Here is a 16,227-nt window from a genome sequence, read left to right on the forward strand (position 1 = left end):
ACTGTTTCACAAATTTTCTATAATAACCAGCCAATCCTAAAAAGCTCCACAATTCCTTGACAGATGTAGGGACAGACCAATTGACAACAGCTTCAACCTTAGCCAAATCAGTGGAAACACCAGCTTCACTAATAACATGGCCTAAGTAAGAAATTGACCTTTGGGCAAACTTACACTTAGATAACTTGACATGCCAATGATCCTTCTGTAAAAGAATCAGAACCTCCCTCAAATGTCCCACATGATCTTCAAAGGTCTTACTGTAAATCAAAATGTCATCAAAGAAAACAATGCCACAACTTCTGAGCAAGCGAGCTAAAGTAGTATTCATGGCACCTTGAAAAGTGCCAGGAGCACTAGAGAGACCAAAAGCCATAACCAAAAATTCAAACTACCCATGGTGTGTTTGAAATGCAGTTTTGTACTCCTCACCAGGTTTCAGTCCGACTTGATGATAGCTAGATATAAGATCCATTGTAGAAAACCAACTAGCCCCAGACAATTCATCCATAAGTTGATCAAACATAGGTATAGGAAACTTGCCCTTGAGAGTTAGAGCATTCAAACATCTGTAATCTACACAAAATCTGAAAGTGCCGTATTTCTTTCTAACAAGCAACATTGGAGAAAAAAGGCTGAAGAACTAGGCCCAATGATTCCCAATTGGATCATATCTGCCACTTGCCATTCAATCTCATCCTTGAGAGAAGGTGGGTACCTATAGGGACGAATATTGAAGGGCCTAGCACCAGGTATGAGAGGAATAGTATGGTTACAATCTCTGGCAGGAGGTAATGAAGTAGGGGTAGAAAAGACAACTTCAAACTACACCAGCAACTTAGAAATTGCATCAGGTAACTCAGCCTCAGACCTACTAGGTGACTGAAGTTGAACCGATGAAATCTGAATCAAAAGTTCCTCATCATATTCCGGCAAAATACCTTGCAACACAGCCGAAGAACCTTGATAAGGTATAACCATCCACTTATGGCACCAATGAACCTTCGTTGGACTAAAACTCTCCAACCAATCCATACCCAAAATGATGTCATAGGACTGCAGAGGCAATATTTTGAGTTGCTGTTAAACTGACAACCCCAAATAGTCCATTCAGCATCTAAAACTGTTTGAGAACAAGGCATAATACCTCCATTGGCAACCTCTTCCTGCAAAAGGGCAAGAGTGCAAGCATTATCCAAGTCTGATGGGCGTTGGACAAGAACAACTGCTCTAATATCATCACGTAAACCATCCACAAATCTAGTACTAAAGAATAATGGGTCTGCTACTGATTCATAAGTCAAAAGTTGATCAACTAAATTGGAAAACTGCTCGATGTATTCAGTGATAGTGCCTAATTGTTTAATACGAAACAATTGCCTGACCAACGATTGATATTGATCCTTTCCAAAATGTTCATGAAGCAATGAACAAAACAGTGGTCAATTCAGAAGAGGGTACTTGTGCTCAATAGATTGGAACCAACACGCTATGACAGGTGACAAATGCATGTATGCCACTCTAATCCAAGCGTCAGGCTCAACATGAAACATATCAAAATAAATTTCACAGCGAGAAGTCCACAGTCTAGGATTGTAGCCGTCAAATGTGGGAAAAGAAATTTTGGGCAATTTACCCAAATAACGGGGGCCTTGATCCACAGAATGGCCAGGAGCCATAGAGGACTCAAACAAAGGACCATGGAACTTAGGAGGAATAGGCGGGGCGGAATCAAGCGTACCCTTGACCGAGCCAGGGAAGAAGGTCGTAGGGGACCTAAACCCCTGATCCCGGTAATGAAGATCATCACGGTGCCCCATTGGGCCATCGGTGTGGATCCCGATAGATGGGCGCGCGGACACCGACTCTAGCTTGGCGAGCAGCCCCAGATCTACAACAACGCTCTCCAGCACTGAGCGATCCCATTCTTTGGTGAGGCGCTTGAGCTCAAGCTTGATGCTGTCCATGGCGGCATCCACCGATAGCTTCCAGGACATGAGCTCGTCGTTGGCTTGCTCCAGGACATCGAGGCGTTCCTCCTTGGTATGGTTGAGCTCATCGAACTTCTTCTCCCACTTCAGATCCATCACCGTGAAGCGCTTCTCGATCTCGTTCAGAATCAGTTTGGTGTTGGGATCCATCGCGCCAAGGCGACACTGTCGGCGAGTAAAATGCTCATGGTCGAGAAGCGGCTCCAGAGCGAATGCCGATCCACTGCAGGTATCGGTGTCTCTGATACTAGATGTTAACAGTATAGATTGAAGAACAGGGAAGCAGATAGGAAATGGGAAGAGGAAGAACAAGGTAGCAATGTCGGATTGGAATGTATGCTTAAGGAAGAAGATAGAGTTTACATAATTCTTTTCATAACCCCTCTCAACACGACTCTTCTCTATTTAACGCTCGCCTTGCGTGCTCAGCTACAGCTAAGCCCAGTCTGGGCCAAACACTCGCGAATTCTTCTTCCTGGGCCTGGCACCCTTTGGCGGCCCAACCTCGCCTTCAGGTTTTGTTGCTCTTCAGCTTCTGTTACCGGTCCAGCTCTTGTTGGCAACTCCTGACGATCAGCGCTAACAACGCAATATGTACATGTGGAGAGTATCGTTGTCTTCCTCTAAAAATTTATGTATTTCTACCACCACACAATGATTTTGTGGTGGGCTTCTCCGAGAAACATGGCCCATCACCTCCAAGAACTTCTAGGTCAAGGCGCTCGTAACCTTCTACCATTTCTTTCACCACGACCTCGGTGAAGCCCTACGGTTTGCCATGAATAGTGGCATTCAACCCTGTTACAATAGCCTCGGCGTATACCACCCTGGTAGTGACGTTCACTGATGATACGTGTAGCTCACGTGGCACACATCGCCTGAAATCGTCCACGAAATAATGGCCCATGTCCAAAGGTCCCCATAACCATGGTTCAACAGTGGAAGCACAACCACTCCACTTTTGTAGGGGGCTGATGAATGCAGGATTACTCCGTGCCATTTGTTGCTGCAGCATCGCATCGTGGCTCATGGCTTGTTCCATAGCACAGAACTTATCTTCGAAATATTGTTGCAAAGCCTACAACTTTTCTTCTTCTGCTGACATGCTTTCTTCAGTGACTCCGATAAGAGTTGAACCACTCGGGCCAAGCGTCCTTCCCTAAAACTGAGCCAAATCCTCATGTTTGCTAGGGTGCATAGGGTTCTTTAGGGCATTGGTCAGCTTGTCCTTCTCCCTATTTGGTTTGAAGGTACCTTGAGAAGTATCCGTGATGGCTTCCAAAAGCCTTGATCCTGCTGCTGCTGCTGGCCTATTTGGTTTTTTACACCCTTGGTATGTGACACACTGACTGTTCCATTCACCTTCTTGCAATAGGAGAAAAAACATTTCAGAAATTTGATAAATAATTAACCATCAAAGGCTTGTGGTGACACATGAATAATGAATTACATTATCATGTGCTTCTTCTTTGGCCTCAATATTGTCCTTAGACATGTTGAGGTATTGGTTAGTTGGGTGACCCTCCTGACCATGATTCGGGTTACCCTTGGGCTACCCACCTAATAAGCAGAACCGGCAATAATCTCCTCTAGCAACATATCATTGGCTCCTGCATCTTCTTGATTGAACCTTGCTACAGGATTGCGATCCATTGAATTCCGAGGGGTGTGTTGGATTATTGTAATTTGGTATCACAATTCTGTAAAAAAAATATAGACTAAAAGTTCATCACCATATTTTACAACTCATTAATTCCCCCTAACTTTTTTCTAACTAAATTTCCATCCACAAATTTCATCTTCATATTTCACAACTCACTAATTCTCCCTCAGTATTTTTGTAACTAAATTTACAATATTTCCACAAATTTCATCATCATATTTCACTATTCATTAATTCTCCCTCAGTATTTTTTGTAGCTAAATTTACATTCACAAATTACACACATATAGATACATCGGGTAGGGGCACGTCCGTCCACTTAGTCGTGTGGTGTCCGTTCACAAGAGCGGCAACGTAGAAAACAATACCATTGAAAAACCAAATCATAGAAACTAAAGAACGTCAGCCGATTCTTTTAAAGTGGGAAGAAAGAGCAAAGAATCAGGAGAGGACACGTGTAAGCTTCTCGTTTGCCATCGGTTGGTTAGAACCGGCATCGATTCATTTGAATGGATGGATGAGATCATCTTGATCTCTATGTTCCGTAACAGAAAGGAATCTGTGAGTTAGTACATGGGCAAGAAAGGAATCCGTGAGATTTGCATTTGTTTTTTTTTCAGTTTTCTAAAGATTCAGTTAATCTCCACCGTAAGAACATTACTTTTTTATTTTTGTAAAGTGAAATATCAACCTTTGTATGATACTAACCATAACTCAGTCACGTGTGCTAGATAGACGATGGTCATATATTTTTCTTTTTCTCCGGTTAACGTGAGATTTTTTTTTTGAGAGGTTTATGGTTAGTATAGGTATTGTGGATGTGCCTTTTGGAGTTTAGACAACTAGCAAGGTACTGATGCATGGTATATGTGTGCAGGTTATCAATGCTGACACGATCGACGCAGCTGCTCAACTAATTCTTCATGAGCTCAAGGGCGACAGCAACAATGTCATCTACTTCGATGGCTGGGACGGGATGGGGGCGTCTGCTGTCCTTCGAGCCGTCGCCCAATGCTTTGACGTGGCCTCTAAGGTCCCAGTGGGACTGCAATTTGATCAAATCATCCACGTCGACTCCTCAAAGTGGCAGAGCAAGAGAGCACTTCAGAGGGCGATAGCAGAGCAGCTGGACCTGCCCGCAGAGGTGATGGGGATGTTTGACAGGCAAGATGAGGCAGGATGATTACTATGGGGTGGCCCAGGGCTCCCGTGCCGAGATACCGGAAGTCCTCAAGGCGATGTATCGACGCATCAAGGAGCTGAACCGCAGGTTCTTGGTGATCTTCCACAATGGGAGCAGCGAGGAGATTGACCTAGGCAGCTACGGCTTTCCTTTGTCTGAACACTATGACAACAAGGTGCTGTGGACTTTCCAAGGGAGATTCCGGCTCTACCCCAAGATGAAGGTTGACAGGGCCTTGAACAAGAGCACTGAAGGGAGGGTGGCGACCTACCTTGTTCTCTTGGCCTCCTCCCACATTGAGGGTCGAGATCCACAAGAGATGTGGTCCTCCCTTGTGCGACAAGAAGCTGCAGAGATCATCACTAATACTACTGGCGGGCCTGCACGAGTTGCTGAGTTCTTCATCTTGTTCATGATGAGGCTTTGTTGCATATCTTATAACTTGATGATGGACTACGATTTGGCTACCCATGCCTGCCAACTACTGGGTGTGTGATGGCATCCGACACCTACAACAACAGGGAGACAGTACTGGTGATGGCAACGACGTATCATGGAGATCAGCAGATGCTCTGCACCTTGAGATGCAACTGGATTTGGACTACTACCACTATAACCACCAATATTTCCCCTCTCACCTGCTATACCGGACTTCACCATTCTCTGGATTTCTTTTGCTCCCTAATGCAGACTTGTTCCAAGACTTGGGCAAGATTACTGTGCTGAAGCTTTCACGCCGCACCTTCAGCTTCACATCACCTCCGTTTGTCCATTGCCACAACCTTAAATTTCTATGGCTTGACCACTGCCAAGACCAAGAGATGATCAGTAGCAGCATAGATGGCTTCCTTCAGGATGAAAAGAAGAAACTCACCCAAGATGAAGATGGAGCTGCAGCAAAGGAGTACATCCAGCAGTGCTTCAAAAGGCTCTGGGTGTTAGACATCCGCTACACACCCTGCAATCAGATCTTGTCTGCACAAATGATGGATGCCATGACTCAGCTCAGGGAGCTAAATGTGATGGGAGCTGAGGATTGGGACATGGGCCAGGTGCAAGGACGGCTTCCTAACATCTGCAAGCTCCGAATAACCAAGTCAGCAATCCGCTGCCCATCAGGAAATGACGCCGACCTCTTGTTGTCAGGAATGGACAAGGTGCAGCTTCTTGACTTTTCTGGGAACCAGATCATGAAAGAGAGTGGCAAGAAAAGCTTACCTACGACAAGCTTACCTGTGGCAAGCAGCCTGGAGACTGTCATCATCAATGACGGATGTGTTGGGTTAGAGAAGATTTCCTTCAGGGGGTGTGCCAAACTGAAGAATATCCTATTGAAAGGATCGTTCCAAGAGCTTCGAATCCTGGACGTCTCGGGCACAGCAGTGAAAACACTGGATCTCAGTGCAGTTACAGCAGCCCAAAAACTTGACGAGCTCCTTCTACTTGACTGCGGCAAGCTCTGTGCAATCCTGTGGCCACCACAAGAGGTAATTAGGAGAGCATTGTTGAGGAAAGTGTGCATTGACACTACCATGCAGACCTCAGTATCAACTGCGCCCCGATCCAGAGAAGAAAAATCAAAGGAGGGTAGTCCTGTTGCTACGACGACAGGACCCCGAGCACCATCTCAATGTGATCGGTTTGTCTCTGTGAGGGATGCGAGGCTCCTGCGTTCACTTGTTCCCTTGGAAGAGCACTTCAATTTCGTTGTGCATGTGGAGATTTCCTCTCCACTTAGTCATCCTGCTATCATCTCTGGAGGAGGTAGCAAAGATGCTGACAGCAGCAGGAGCAGTGAGCAGCCACCGCTTGAAGACGGTAACGGCGGCCACATGCAGCAACTGATGGCAAGCGAAGGCGGCGGCAGGGGTGAAGAAGCTCCAACAATCACACAGATATCCCCTTGCCCGCGTGCTCCTAATCTACCGTCCCAGAACTGCTACACGTACATACAAGACCGTGACCAGCATCCGATGACCTTTACAATACCGGACTTCATCTGTGATAGAGCTATGATCCTACACGTCCACGATAGTCTGTCCATCATCAGTATCCCTGGCCCTGCACCTCTACAAGGTTCACAGTGGACAAACCTAAAATGGTGCCGAGTTGAGCGGTGCCCCATGCTGGAGTGCGTCTTCACCGCACCCCGGTCGTTGTTAGGAGATGGCGACGCTTGCGTCTTTTACTCCCTGAGCACATTCTGGGTGTCGCAGCTTCCCAAGGCACGCTTCATCTGGAACTGGAGCTCATCATCCTCAACAATCAGCAAGCTTCCGAGTGGATCGTTTCTTTTCTTGGCCATGTTGCACCTGGACTGCTGCCCCAGCCTGATATATGTACTCCCGATGCCAATCCAAGGTCTACGCGTCCTGCGGACCCTCGAGATCATGTGGTGTGGTGATCTTGTCGATGTCTTCCCATTGGAGCCAAACACCGCATGCCATGCGACCGTGGAATTCCATAGTCTTAAGCACATCTGCCTTCATGAGCTGCCGAAGCTGAAAGGCATATGTGGTAGATGGAGGGTGTACGCGCCTAAGCTCGAGACCATCAGGATCAAGGGATGCTGGAGCCTCAGGCGCCTGCCCGATGTCCGTGGTGGTAGCAGGGTCGAGTGCAGCTGCGAAAAGGAGTGGTGGGACAGCCTGCAGTGGGAGTGGGGAAACCCTAACCACGACCCTTCCCTCTACGAGCCCATCCACTCGCCGCATTACAAGAAGCACCTGCTCCGGACAACTGTGCTCAGATGAGGTATTTAGGTACGTCGGCGGCGAAAGTTAGATTTAGGTTGCTTTGAATGGATTAATCTCTTAATGTTATACACCTTGGCTTCTCTGGATTATTATTGCAGATGGACATCGATCAACATCAATACGTGCTCAGCTCGCTTGCTTCATCATCGAGTGCTTGTGTGAGGTCTTCGATTCACGGTTGCGATGATCCGTCGCTCGCAACAGCTGGTGTCTCTGCTTTGTGATTTTTCTTCCACTCGATCTGCTGCTTTTGGTTTACTATCGATCGAATTTGTGTGTGAGATCTGCATCGCCCCAGCCCCATCAAGCACTGCCCACTTTGCTTTGCTTTGCTTTGGTCGGGCCGGCTTGCTTGCTTCGGCATCAAGTACTGCCCTTGTCATGGCAACTTGTTGGCTAAGCGCATCTTGGTGTGGTGTGATACATATCTATCTACTCTGAGCAGTAGGTAAATATATAAATAAGGGCGAGACATTAGTAGGAATTGGACAGCTGAATTCCCTTTCAGCTTATGCGGCAGCAGATAGCATTCATGCTGCCGCCGCCGCCAACTGCTCTGCTCTAGCTCGGTACTTGTCGTGTGTGTTGTGGCGTACTGCGTGCTATATATGTGGCCCTCGGGTAGTTTTGATTTGCCACCTGTGTGTACGAACTGAATGACCAAGATTTGTTAAACTTGCTTCACTTATTATATATTTGGTCCGTTCTAAATTATTGACGACTTTAGCTTTATTCTAAGTCAAACTTGTCTAATTTTAATCAGATTTATAGAGACAAAAAATTACCAACATATATACATCAAATCAGATTCATTAAATCCACCGTAAAATATATATTGGTAGCGTATTTATTTTATATTATAAAATTAATATATTTTTCTATAAATTTGATCAAAATTAGACAGATTTGACTCAGAAAAACGATTCAATAATTTACTAGAACAGAAGAGTAAACCACCTCATCCGTCAACCGGCACACGGAGACATCACGGATGTGGTTAATAACACACGGAAGGTGACAATATTAGTGGTGGCCCCCGAGAAGCACCGGCACGATATGTTGAGTATTCATGCCCCCCAAACAGATTGCCGGTTGCCGGCAAGCACCGGCAGTCATCGCCCCGTGCCCCCAAACAGGTTTATTAATATCCAAAACAGCTGTTGGATATTAAGTTGACCTACCTGCCGGTCAAGTTGCCGGATTATTTAAGAGATGAGACAGGGGACTGATCGATGGCGCTGAAACTTTTAGTTTCCGGAGGCATCATCATCCACAGTGATCTCAGTCACAGGGAGACAGCCGTGGGTGTAAAGCAGGGTTAACAAAGTCGACGATAACTGCGTCGATTTGGCGGTTACCAACATGGGTGTAAAGAGATATATCCAACATTTGATTTTACACACTAACGTTATTGTTGCCTGTAGCACCACACTGAAGGAAATCGTGGATCTTTTAAAAGTAAAAAATGAAGGAAATCGTATTACAGTTAATTTGTAGAGGACGGATGTGAAACCAAATCAAATGTTTTGTCTAGGTTTAATTGAGCAGTGCAAGTGCTAGCTCAACGAAAACAATAACACATTTGTTTTTCACGTCCCCGTGGGTCTGCCTTCCTGCGACACTGCATTCCTAAAAAGACTCCTAAATACTTTTTTTTGCCTGTTGCTAAGATCAATCATCCTCAAAACAATATATTGCTAAGATCAACATCATGTTTTCTATGCTCCGTGTATTGCACTGAAAATATTTTCGCCGTCCATAGCAACAGCACGACATAAACATAGTACTTACTAGAATCTTATTTAGGCTATATTAGCATGGTCTTACAAAAATATATACATCATATATGGCCGATAAATATGTAGCCATCGTCCTTAGGCACTTTTTGGTTCGGAATAATATTTTTTAGTACGTAGGCTTTAAAAAAAGTGGGGATATATTGATAGCTAAAATTGACAAACTTAGTATTGACACTTATTATTCCGCAAGTCTAGTGTGTTTACATGTTTTGCAGGTTATAAGCATCATATTTGGATATTTTAGGTATGATTTTTTTGAAGACATAAAGAACTTGTAACAGTACCAAAATAAGGTTACATCATGTATTTGAGTTTGCTAAGACGAAGCCCCCGTTGAGACGATGTAAACAGACTAATGGATCGCCTAATTTGGATTCATGGTGCTAAAGTTATAATGATAGGAAAGTCTCACAAGCTGCAAAATTGGGTCATCCGGTTTTAGAAATGAGGATGTCCGCGGTTTTGGCAGCCATGCAAGTTATGGAAACCAGAGCATCTAGTTTTTGCAAGTCCAAATCAAGAGTTGTAATTTGACACGATTTTGGACAATCAATCTATCTCATCAATCAAAGACCACATTTGCTCTTTCTGATCAATCTAAGCAAAGGCCCTTTCTGAATTACAAAACTCTTCATTTGGACTTGCAAAAACTAGATGCTCTTTCTGATCAATCTAAGCAAAGGCCCTTTCTGAATTACAAAACTCTCTTTCTGATTGTCCTTTATATTTATAGAGTAGGGAGATCAGAAAGAGCAAGTCCAAATTCTCAGTATTAGCAATGGGGTGGGCCTTCCCAACAAAACATCTTATCGGATGATCTCACGATCAAAATGACACATTTAGTGCGGCTTTTGCAATTTTCTCAAAGGACAGAAAGAAAGAAATATACATACATACATACATACATACATACATACATACATACATACATACATACATACATACATACATACATACATACATACATACATACATACATACATACATACATACACACACTGTTTTGCTATAATACACCTAGGTGCATCGTGTACGTAGAATGCACTCAGGCCGGCGGGCGCACCAGGTTGTAGCAACCAGCGCACCCAACCGAACATGCGGTGCGTGCTTCCTAAGTTAATTTGTATCTTCCACCTACCACGTAAAGCCACCTAGGATACAAATCCCACCAGACTGCATGTATGCATGGATGGATGGAATCTTTTGTTGGTTCGAATATTTGAAACAAATTTTATCCTAAACCGTAATCCCGATTGACAAACCGTTTGTTGCATTTAACTCAAAAAAATATGCTTAACAAAACTAGATGTGGGAGCTAGCAGTTGGCGTACGTAGAGTGTTACTTATTACCTTGTCAAAAACTATGCCATGCATGGGCACGACTATAATGCAAAAAGAAAAAAAAAGGGCACGACTACGGAAAACATGCAACTCCTGGGAGATTGTGGAATTTCTTACCATGGACAAGCACAGGCTTGATCTCGCATGTTTTGCAGGCGGACACCCACATGTAGTGATGTAGGACAACAATAGAGACAGGCACGCAGCATGTAAAATTGGCAGGGGACACAGCTGAGCTAGCTAACGGCCAACGACGCTGCTGTTACTACTATCACAGCGCAGCATCCAAACAAGCACCATCTGCAGCACTGTAATGCCCACATTTTTCTGAATGTAATGCAATGATACTGTTTATCTGCTTCTGTTCACAGGACATTCCAATTAATTTGAACATGCTTCATCATTAATTAGCGAAATCCGGTCTCCAATCCATATGCTCAAATAAAGTTGTATTTTTTTCCGCCTGGTTTGCGCGTGAAAATGACATATGAAATTCAGCACCAATGATTTTCTTCTAAAGTTTGTTTCATCTGACTGAAGACAATTGGGGAGGAGCTAAGGTAGCTCTTGCTGCAAACAGTGTAGGAGACATGTACATGTACTGCTACATTTTGCTTTGATTTGCAAATAAACTATATATAGAACACCACAAGGGGGAAATGCATGGGTCAACGCTTCACCTATCCAGAAGGTGGTTGAATGAAATGGATCAAACAAATCACATAAGATTAAGAGACATTCTGTTAGGGTGTGCCTTATCAAATGAAAAAGAACTCCCAGGTGGATATGGGAGAAATCTGGTGCTTTTACTGTAAAGTCTGTGCACAACCATTTGTGCAGCTCTGAGATAGATATCCCTCATAAAAGAATCTGGAAGGCAAAACTTCCCCTGAAAATTAAAGTGTTTATGTGACTGGGTGCAGAATAGTGCCATCTTAACCAAAGATAACTTGTGCAAAAGAAACTGGCAGGGGGATAAAAGATGCAGCTTTTGCTCTGCAAATGAAGATATCCCTCTTCTCTTTTTTGATTGTCCCTTAGCCAGATATGTTTGGAGCTTAATTGCTATGGTTTTAGGTGCTAATTGTAGACCAATTTCTGTTGATCAATATTGGGTTTGGGTAAAAAGCATTCAATTCTACCCCGGGCTCAACAATTTCATATGGTTGGGTTGTCGATCGGCTGCATTTTGGGCAATATGGATTTCCAGAAACAAAGTGTGCTTTGAAGCAAAACAGTGTAGATCTCCTACCGGGATTATATGTTTAGCTGCTTCTTTTTTTGTCATACTGGGCAGGACTGCAAAAGCCAGAAGACAAGGGAGACCTGGAAGCGGGAGCTGAAGCACTTAAGGCGGCGGCACTCCACTTCCATCCACAGGAGGCCACACCTGAAGATGATGGGGCCGGGTGTTGATTCAGTAGATGAAGGCCAAAAAAGCATCGTGGATTTGAAGCTCCCCCAACTGATGGTAGACAAGTCATGCAGATGTTCTCTTTTGAAGGAAGCTGTTTGTGCAGTGCAATGCATTTGGGAGTCGACAGTTTCTTTTCTTTTATATGGCTGTTGTTGGGCTATGAGAGCATCTACTTTACTTTACTTTCTCTAGTTAAACTCTTTTACCTCCGGGGGTAGTAGGCCCTGTGTGCTGCGCTTCCTGGTGTATCTAAGCAGACTCCTTTTTTTTTCTTCGAAACTTGGTCGGTAATTTGGTTGCTTCGTGGAGTAATTAATTAGCAACCCATAGTGGAAAAAAAAACTATCCAGAAAGGAATAGAAAAGCCTTTCGAGCATCCAAGTGCTAGACTAGGGGCCTACAAAAGCTTCCCTGGGATAATCTTTTTAATTTTATCGCATCTAGCTAGTTCCTGATGGATTGCTCATAATGGACTTGTTGTCCCGGACGGTAACGGCCTTTAGTCCCGGTTACCACGCCGGGACAACGATCCCGGGACTAAAGGTGCCACCTTTAGTCCCGGGTCATCGAACCGGGACTAAAGAGGGACCTTTAGTCCCGGTTGGTGTTACCAACTGTGGGGGATATACCCCCGGGTACCACAAGATGGTACATGGGCCGCACCATCCGAGGTGGCCCGGCCCGTAAGATCAAGGCGTGCACATCAAGATTACAAGTTGTACTAGATATTGTAATAGTACCAAATTGGATACTTTACTTGTAACCTTGTCTCTTCGGAGTATATAAGGAGAGACAAGGGTCCCCTAGAGGACAGGTTAATATGTATACATCTCAATACAATACACCAAAGACACAGGACGTAGGGTATTACGTCGACCAGACGGCCCGAACCTGTCTAAATCGCTGTCTCTGCGCCTTGTGTCACCATCTGGTTCCTGATTACACGCATCCTACCGATAATCTACCACCACGGGCACCCCCCTCGGTGGACTGCCGACCATATTTCGTCGATAGTGGCGCGCCAGGTAGAGGTCCCCTTTAGGGGCGTGCACGCTGATCCATGGTGAACTAGATGGAATTTTCTTCACCAACAACGTTAGCCGCAACCCGGCGACGTTCTTCGGCGGACTACGACGATCAAGCCCCGGTGCCAAACGCAACTCGCAATAGCGCTTTGAGCGTGCGGCGGCGGGCGTCCTTCGGCAACAACAACTACGGTCTACAACCGGACTAGCCACGCTTCCTGTGCGAGCCATCTTGGCAGATCGGATCCAGCAAGATATGGCTACAGAGCTCGGAGTACTCAGCGGCGCCATGCGTGGACCAGCCGACAAGATCCCAGAAGCAAATCCAAGATGTATCTCATGTGGAGCATGTACACCAAGCAATTAACGACAGAAGAGCGCCCACGTACCTCATTGGTTGGACATGCAAGCAATCAGCACTCACGCATTCTGCAAGATCCAATCGGCTACTAGGAGTCATACTGCATGATAGCATGCACGATGCCTTGATCTCCGTAGCCTCTCGATGACGTGATGATCTACACCACCATGCAAGGCTAATTTAATTGCTCGTATGGGTGTATGTACACATACGTACAGCATATACGTGCACGAATGATGCAAGCCTGCACGCGCCCATAATGAGCTAAGTCATGTTTCTATTTTTAGATTAAGCATTCTATTGCATGTCGTATGCTTCTACCATCTGCTTCATGATTATCTGTAGCTTCCATGGCGGTAGGACTAGCAGCGTACTTCGATCTCGCTGGGCAGAGGCAAGACGACGCCAAATTTGGCACAGAAGAACGATGGTTTTGCACCGAACGATGCACAACTGTCCAAGCAAGCCACGCGTTGAGTCGTCAAGTGAGCTGTCGGCGAGCCACGCCGAGCCATCAAGCGAGTCACGTCGAACCAAGCGAGCCGCTAAGCGAGCCACGTTGAGCTCCGACCACGTCGACCACGTCCCGAGCAGCTCCGCTGAGCTCCGACCACGTCGACCGCGACCACGTCGACCACATCCCGAGTAGCTCCGCCGAGCTCCGACCACGTTGACCGCGACCACATCGACCACATCTCAAGCAGCTCCACCGAGCTCTGACCACGTCGACCGCGACCACGTCGACCACATCCCGAGTGGCTCCGCCGAGCTCCGACCACATCGACCACCAGACCACGTCGCAATGATGATCGCCACGAAGAACGGCGCTACAACAACCGCGACCACCGTCATGACGACAGGCCGAAAAGCTCGAGGACCGGACAACTTCATCGCCACCGACTAGATTTCTATTAAAGATAAGTACACTTCTAATATTTATATTTAATATAATTTTCATTACGACGTTCCTCCACAACGTCCTTGTCATGATTATTCTTCAAATAACATTTGTCCATGTATACCATCTTAAATATAACATACAGCTATACTTAATGCAAATCCTCAACCAGTCATGTTGACGCTCGATGCCTCTAGAGACGGCCCTGTCTCCGGCTCCTCCCTACACGTGCACGAGCGTCTGCCCTCTGCGTTATGGGTGGTCGGCAGCGGCTCCTTAGCGACGCTTTGTTCTTCCTACATGTGCACGGGCTCCGCGCCCCGCGTTATGGTTAACGAGCTAGCTAGGGCTGGAGACTCAGCTACATACTAACTGGTCGGACAGTTTATATTAAGTATAAACACAAACTTCACATTAACACTGATGTTTACAAAGCACCAACTGCTTTATCACATCATGCTCATTTGCAAATGACTACTGAGCGTCATACGCTATTTCTTCACCGCTGATTTTTCTCCATAATTTATTATTTTGTACATCATGTACTACCGTTCTATGTATTTATATTGCAGTAATTTCGAGCTATGCTCGGGGACTTCGTCGCTCGCTTCTTGACCTACGCTCGGGGACTGCCTCGATCACTCTCCGACCATGGCTCGGGGACTTCGTCGCTCGCTCCTCGACCTGTGCTCGGGGACTGCCTCGATCACTCTCTGACCACGGCTCGGGGACTTTGTCGCTCGCTCCTCGACCTGTGTCTGGGGACTGCCTCGATCACTCTCCGACCACGGCTCGAGGACTTCGTCGCTCGCTCCTCGACCTGTGCTCGGGGACTGCCTCGATCACTCTCCGACCACGGCTTGGGGACTTTGCGTCTCAACTACATGTGACTGGCAACTCGCATACAGTTGGGATATTTTTTCTCACTTAGACCTTGCTACAAGGCTCATACCTCGCCTTCCAGCAAGCTCGGGGACTACATCGGCACGATACACCTGCCGGTGCATCTCGTATCGCCTGTACGACGATTGGGTTCTCAACTTAACTGGGAATTCTTTTTAGACCCTGGCACCACGTGCCTACGTCACCTACTACCAGGCTCGGGGACTAAGTGGGCACACTTCACATTGTGGTGAATGTGTTTGTTTTTCGACCCCTATGCCTCTGATGATCAAGGACGCTACGCTTCAAGACGCACTTACATTTCTTTTCAGAAATACAAGTGGGCACACTTCCCAGGACAGAAATCTTTTTCTTTCTTCTTAAGAGCACCATACATTCTTCGGACAACCTACTTCTCCGGCGACAACGGTGGTCGGAGATGTCAAGAACTCAAGCCTCACTGTTCGGAGAAGGTTAAAATGGCGTGTCGCATCAGAATACATGGCGCTCGGGGACTAGCTGTGGGGGATATACCCCCGGGTACCACAAGATGGTACATGGGCCGCACCATCCGAGGTGGCCCGGCCCGTAAGATCAAGGCGTGCACATCAAGATTATAAGTTGTACTAGATATTGTAATAGTACCAAATTGGATACTTTACTTATAACCTTATCTCTTCGGAGTATATAAGGAGAGACAAGGGTCCCCTAGAGGACAGGTTAATATGTATACATCTCAATACAATACACCAAAGACACAGGACGTAGGGTATTACGTCGACCAGACGGCCCGAACCTATCTAAATCGCTGTCCCTGTGCCTTGTGTCACCATCTGCTTCCTGATTACACGCATCCTACCGATAATCTACCACCACGGGCACCCCCCTCGGTGGACTGCCGACCATATTTC

At 46.0% G+C, this 16,227-nt stretch overlaps 1 protein-coding gene across 1 annotated transcript; it reads left to right on the top strand.

The window, feature by feature from the left end:
• Window positions 1-4,892: 4,892 nt before the first annotated feature.
• LOC136523457 (uncharacterized) lies at window positions 4,893-7,590 on the top strand. The gene is made up of 2 exons (XM_066517137.1): window positions 4,893-5,325; window positions 5,528-7,590. The coding sequence occupies exons 1-2, from the start codon at window positions 4,893-4,895 to the stop codon at window positions 7,588-7,590; spliced, it is 2,496 nt and encodes an 831-aa protein (XP_066373234.1).
• The last annotated feature ends 8,637 nt before the right edge of the window (window positions 7,591-16,227 follow it).

This window comes from Miscanthus floridulus, chromosome 18 (assembly GCF_019320115.1).
Source record: "Miscanthus floridulus cultivar M001 chromosome 18, ASM1932011v1, whole genome shotgun sequence".
NCBI classification, from domain to species: Eukaryota; Viridiplantae; Streptophyta; class Magnoliopsida; order Poales; family Poaceae; genus Miscanthus; species Miscanthus floridulus.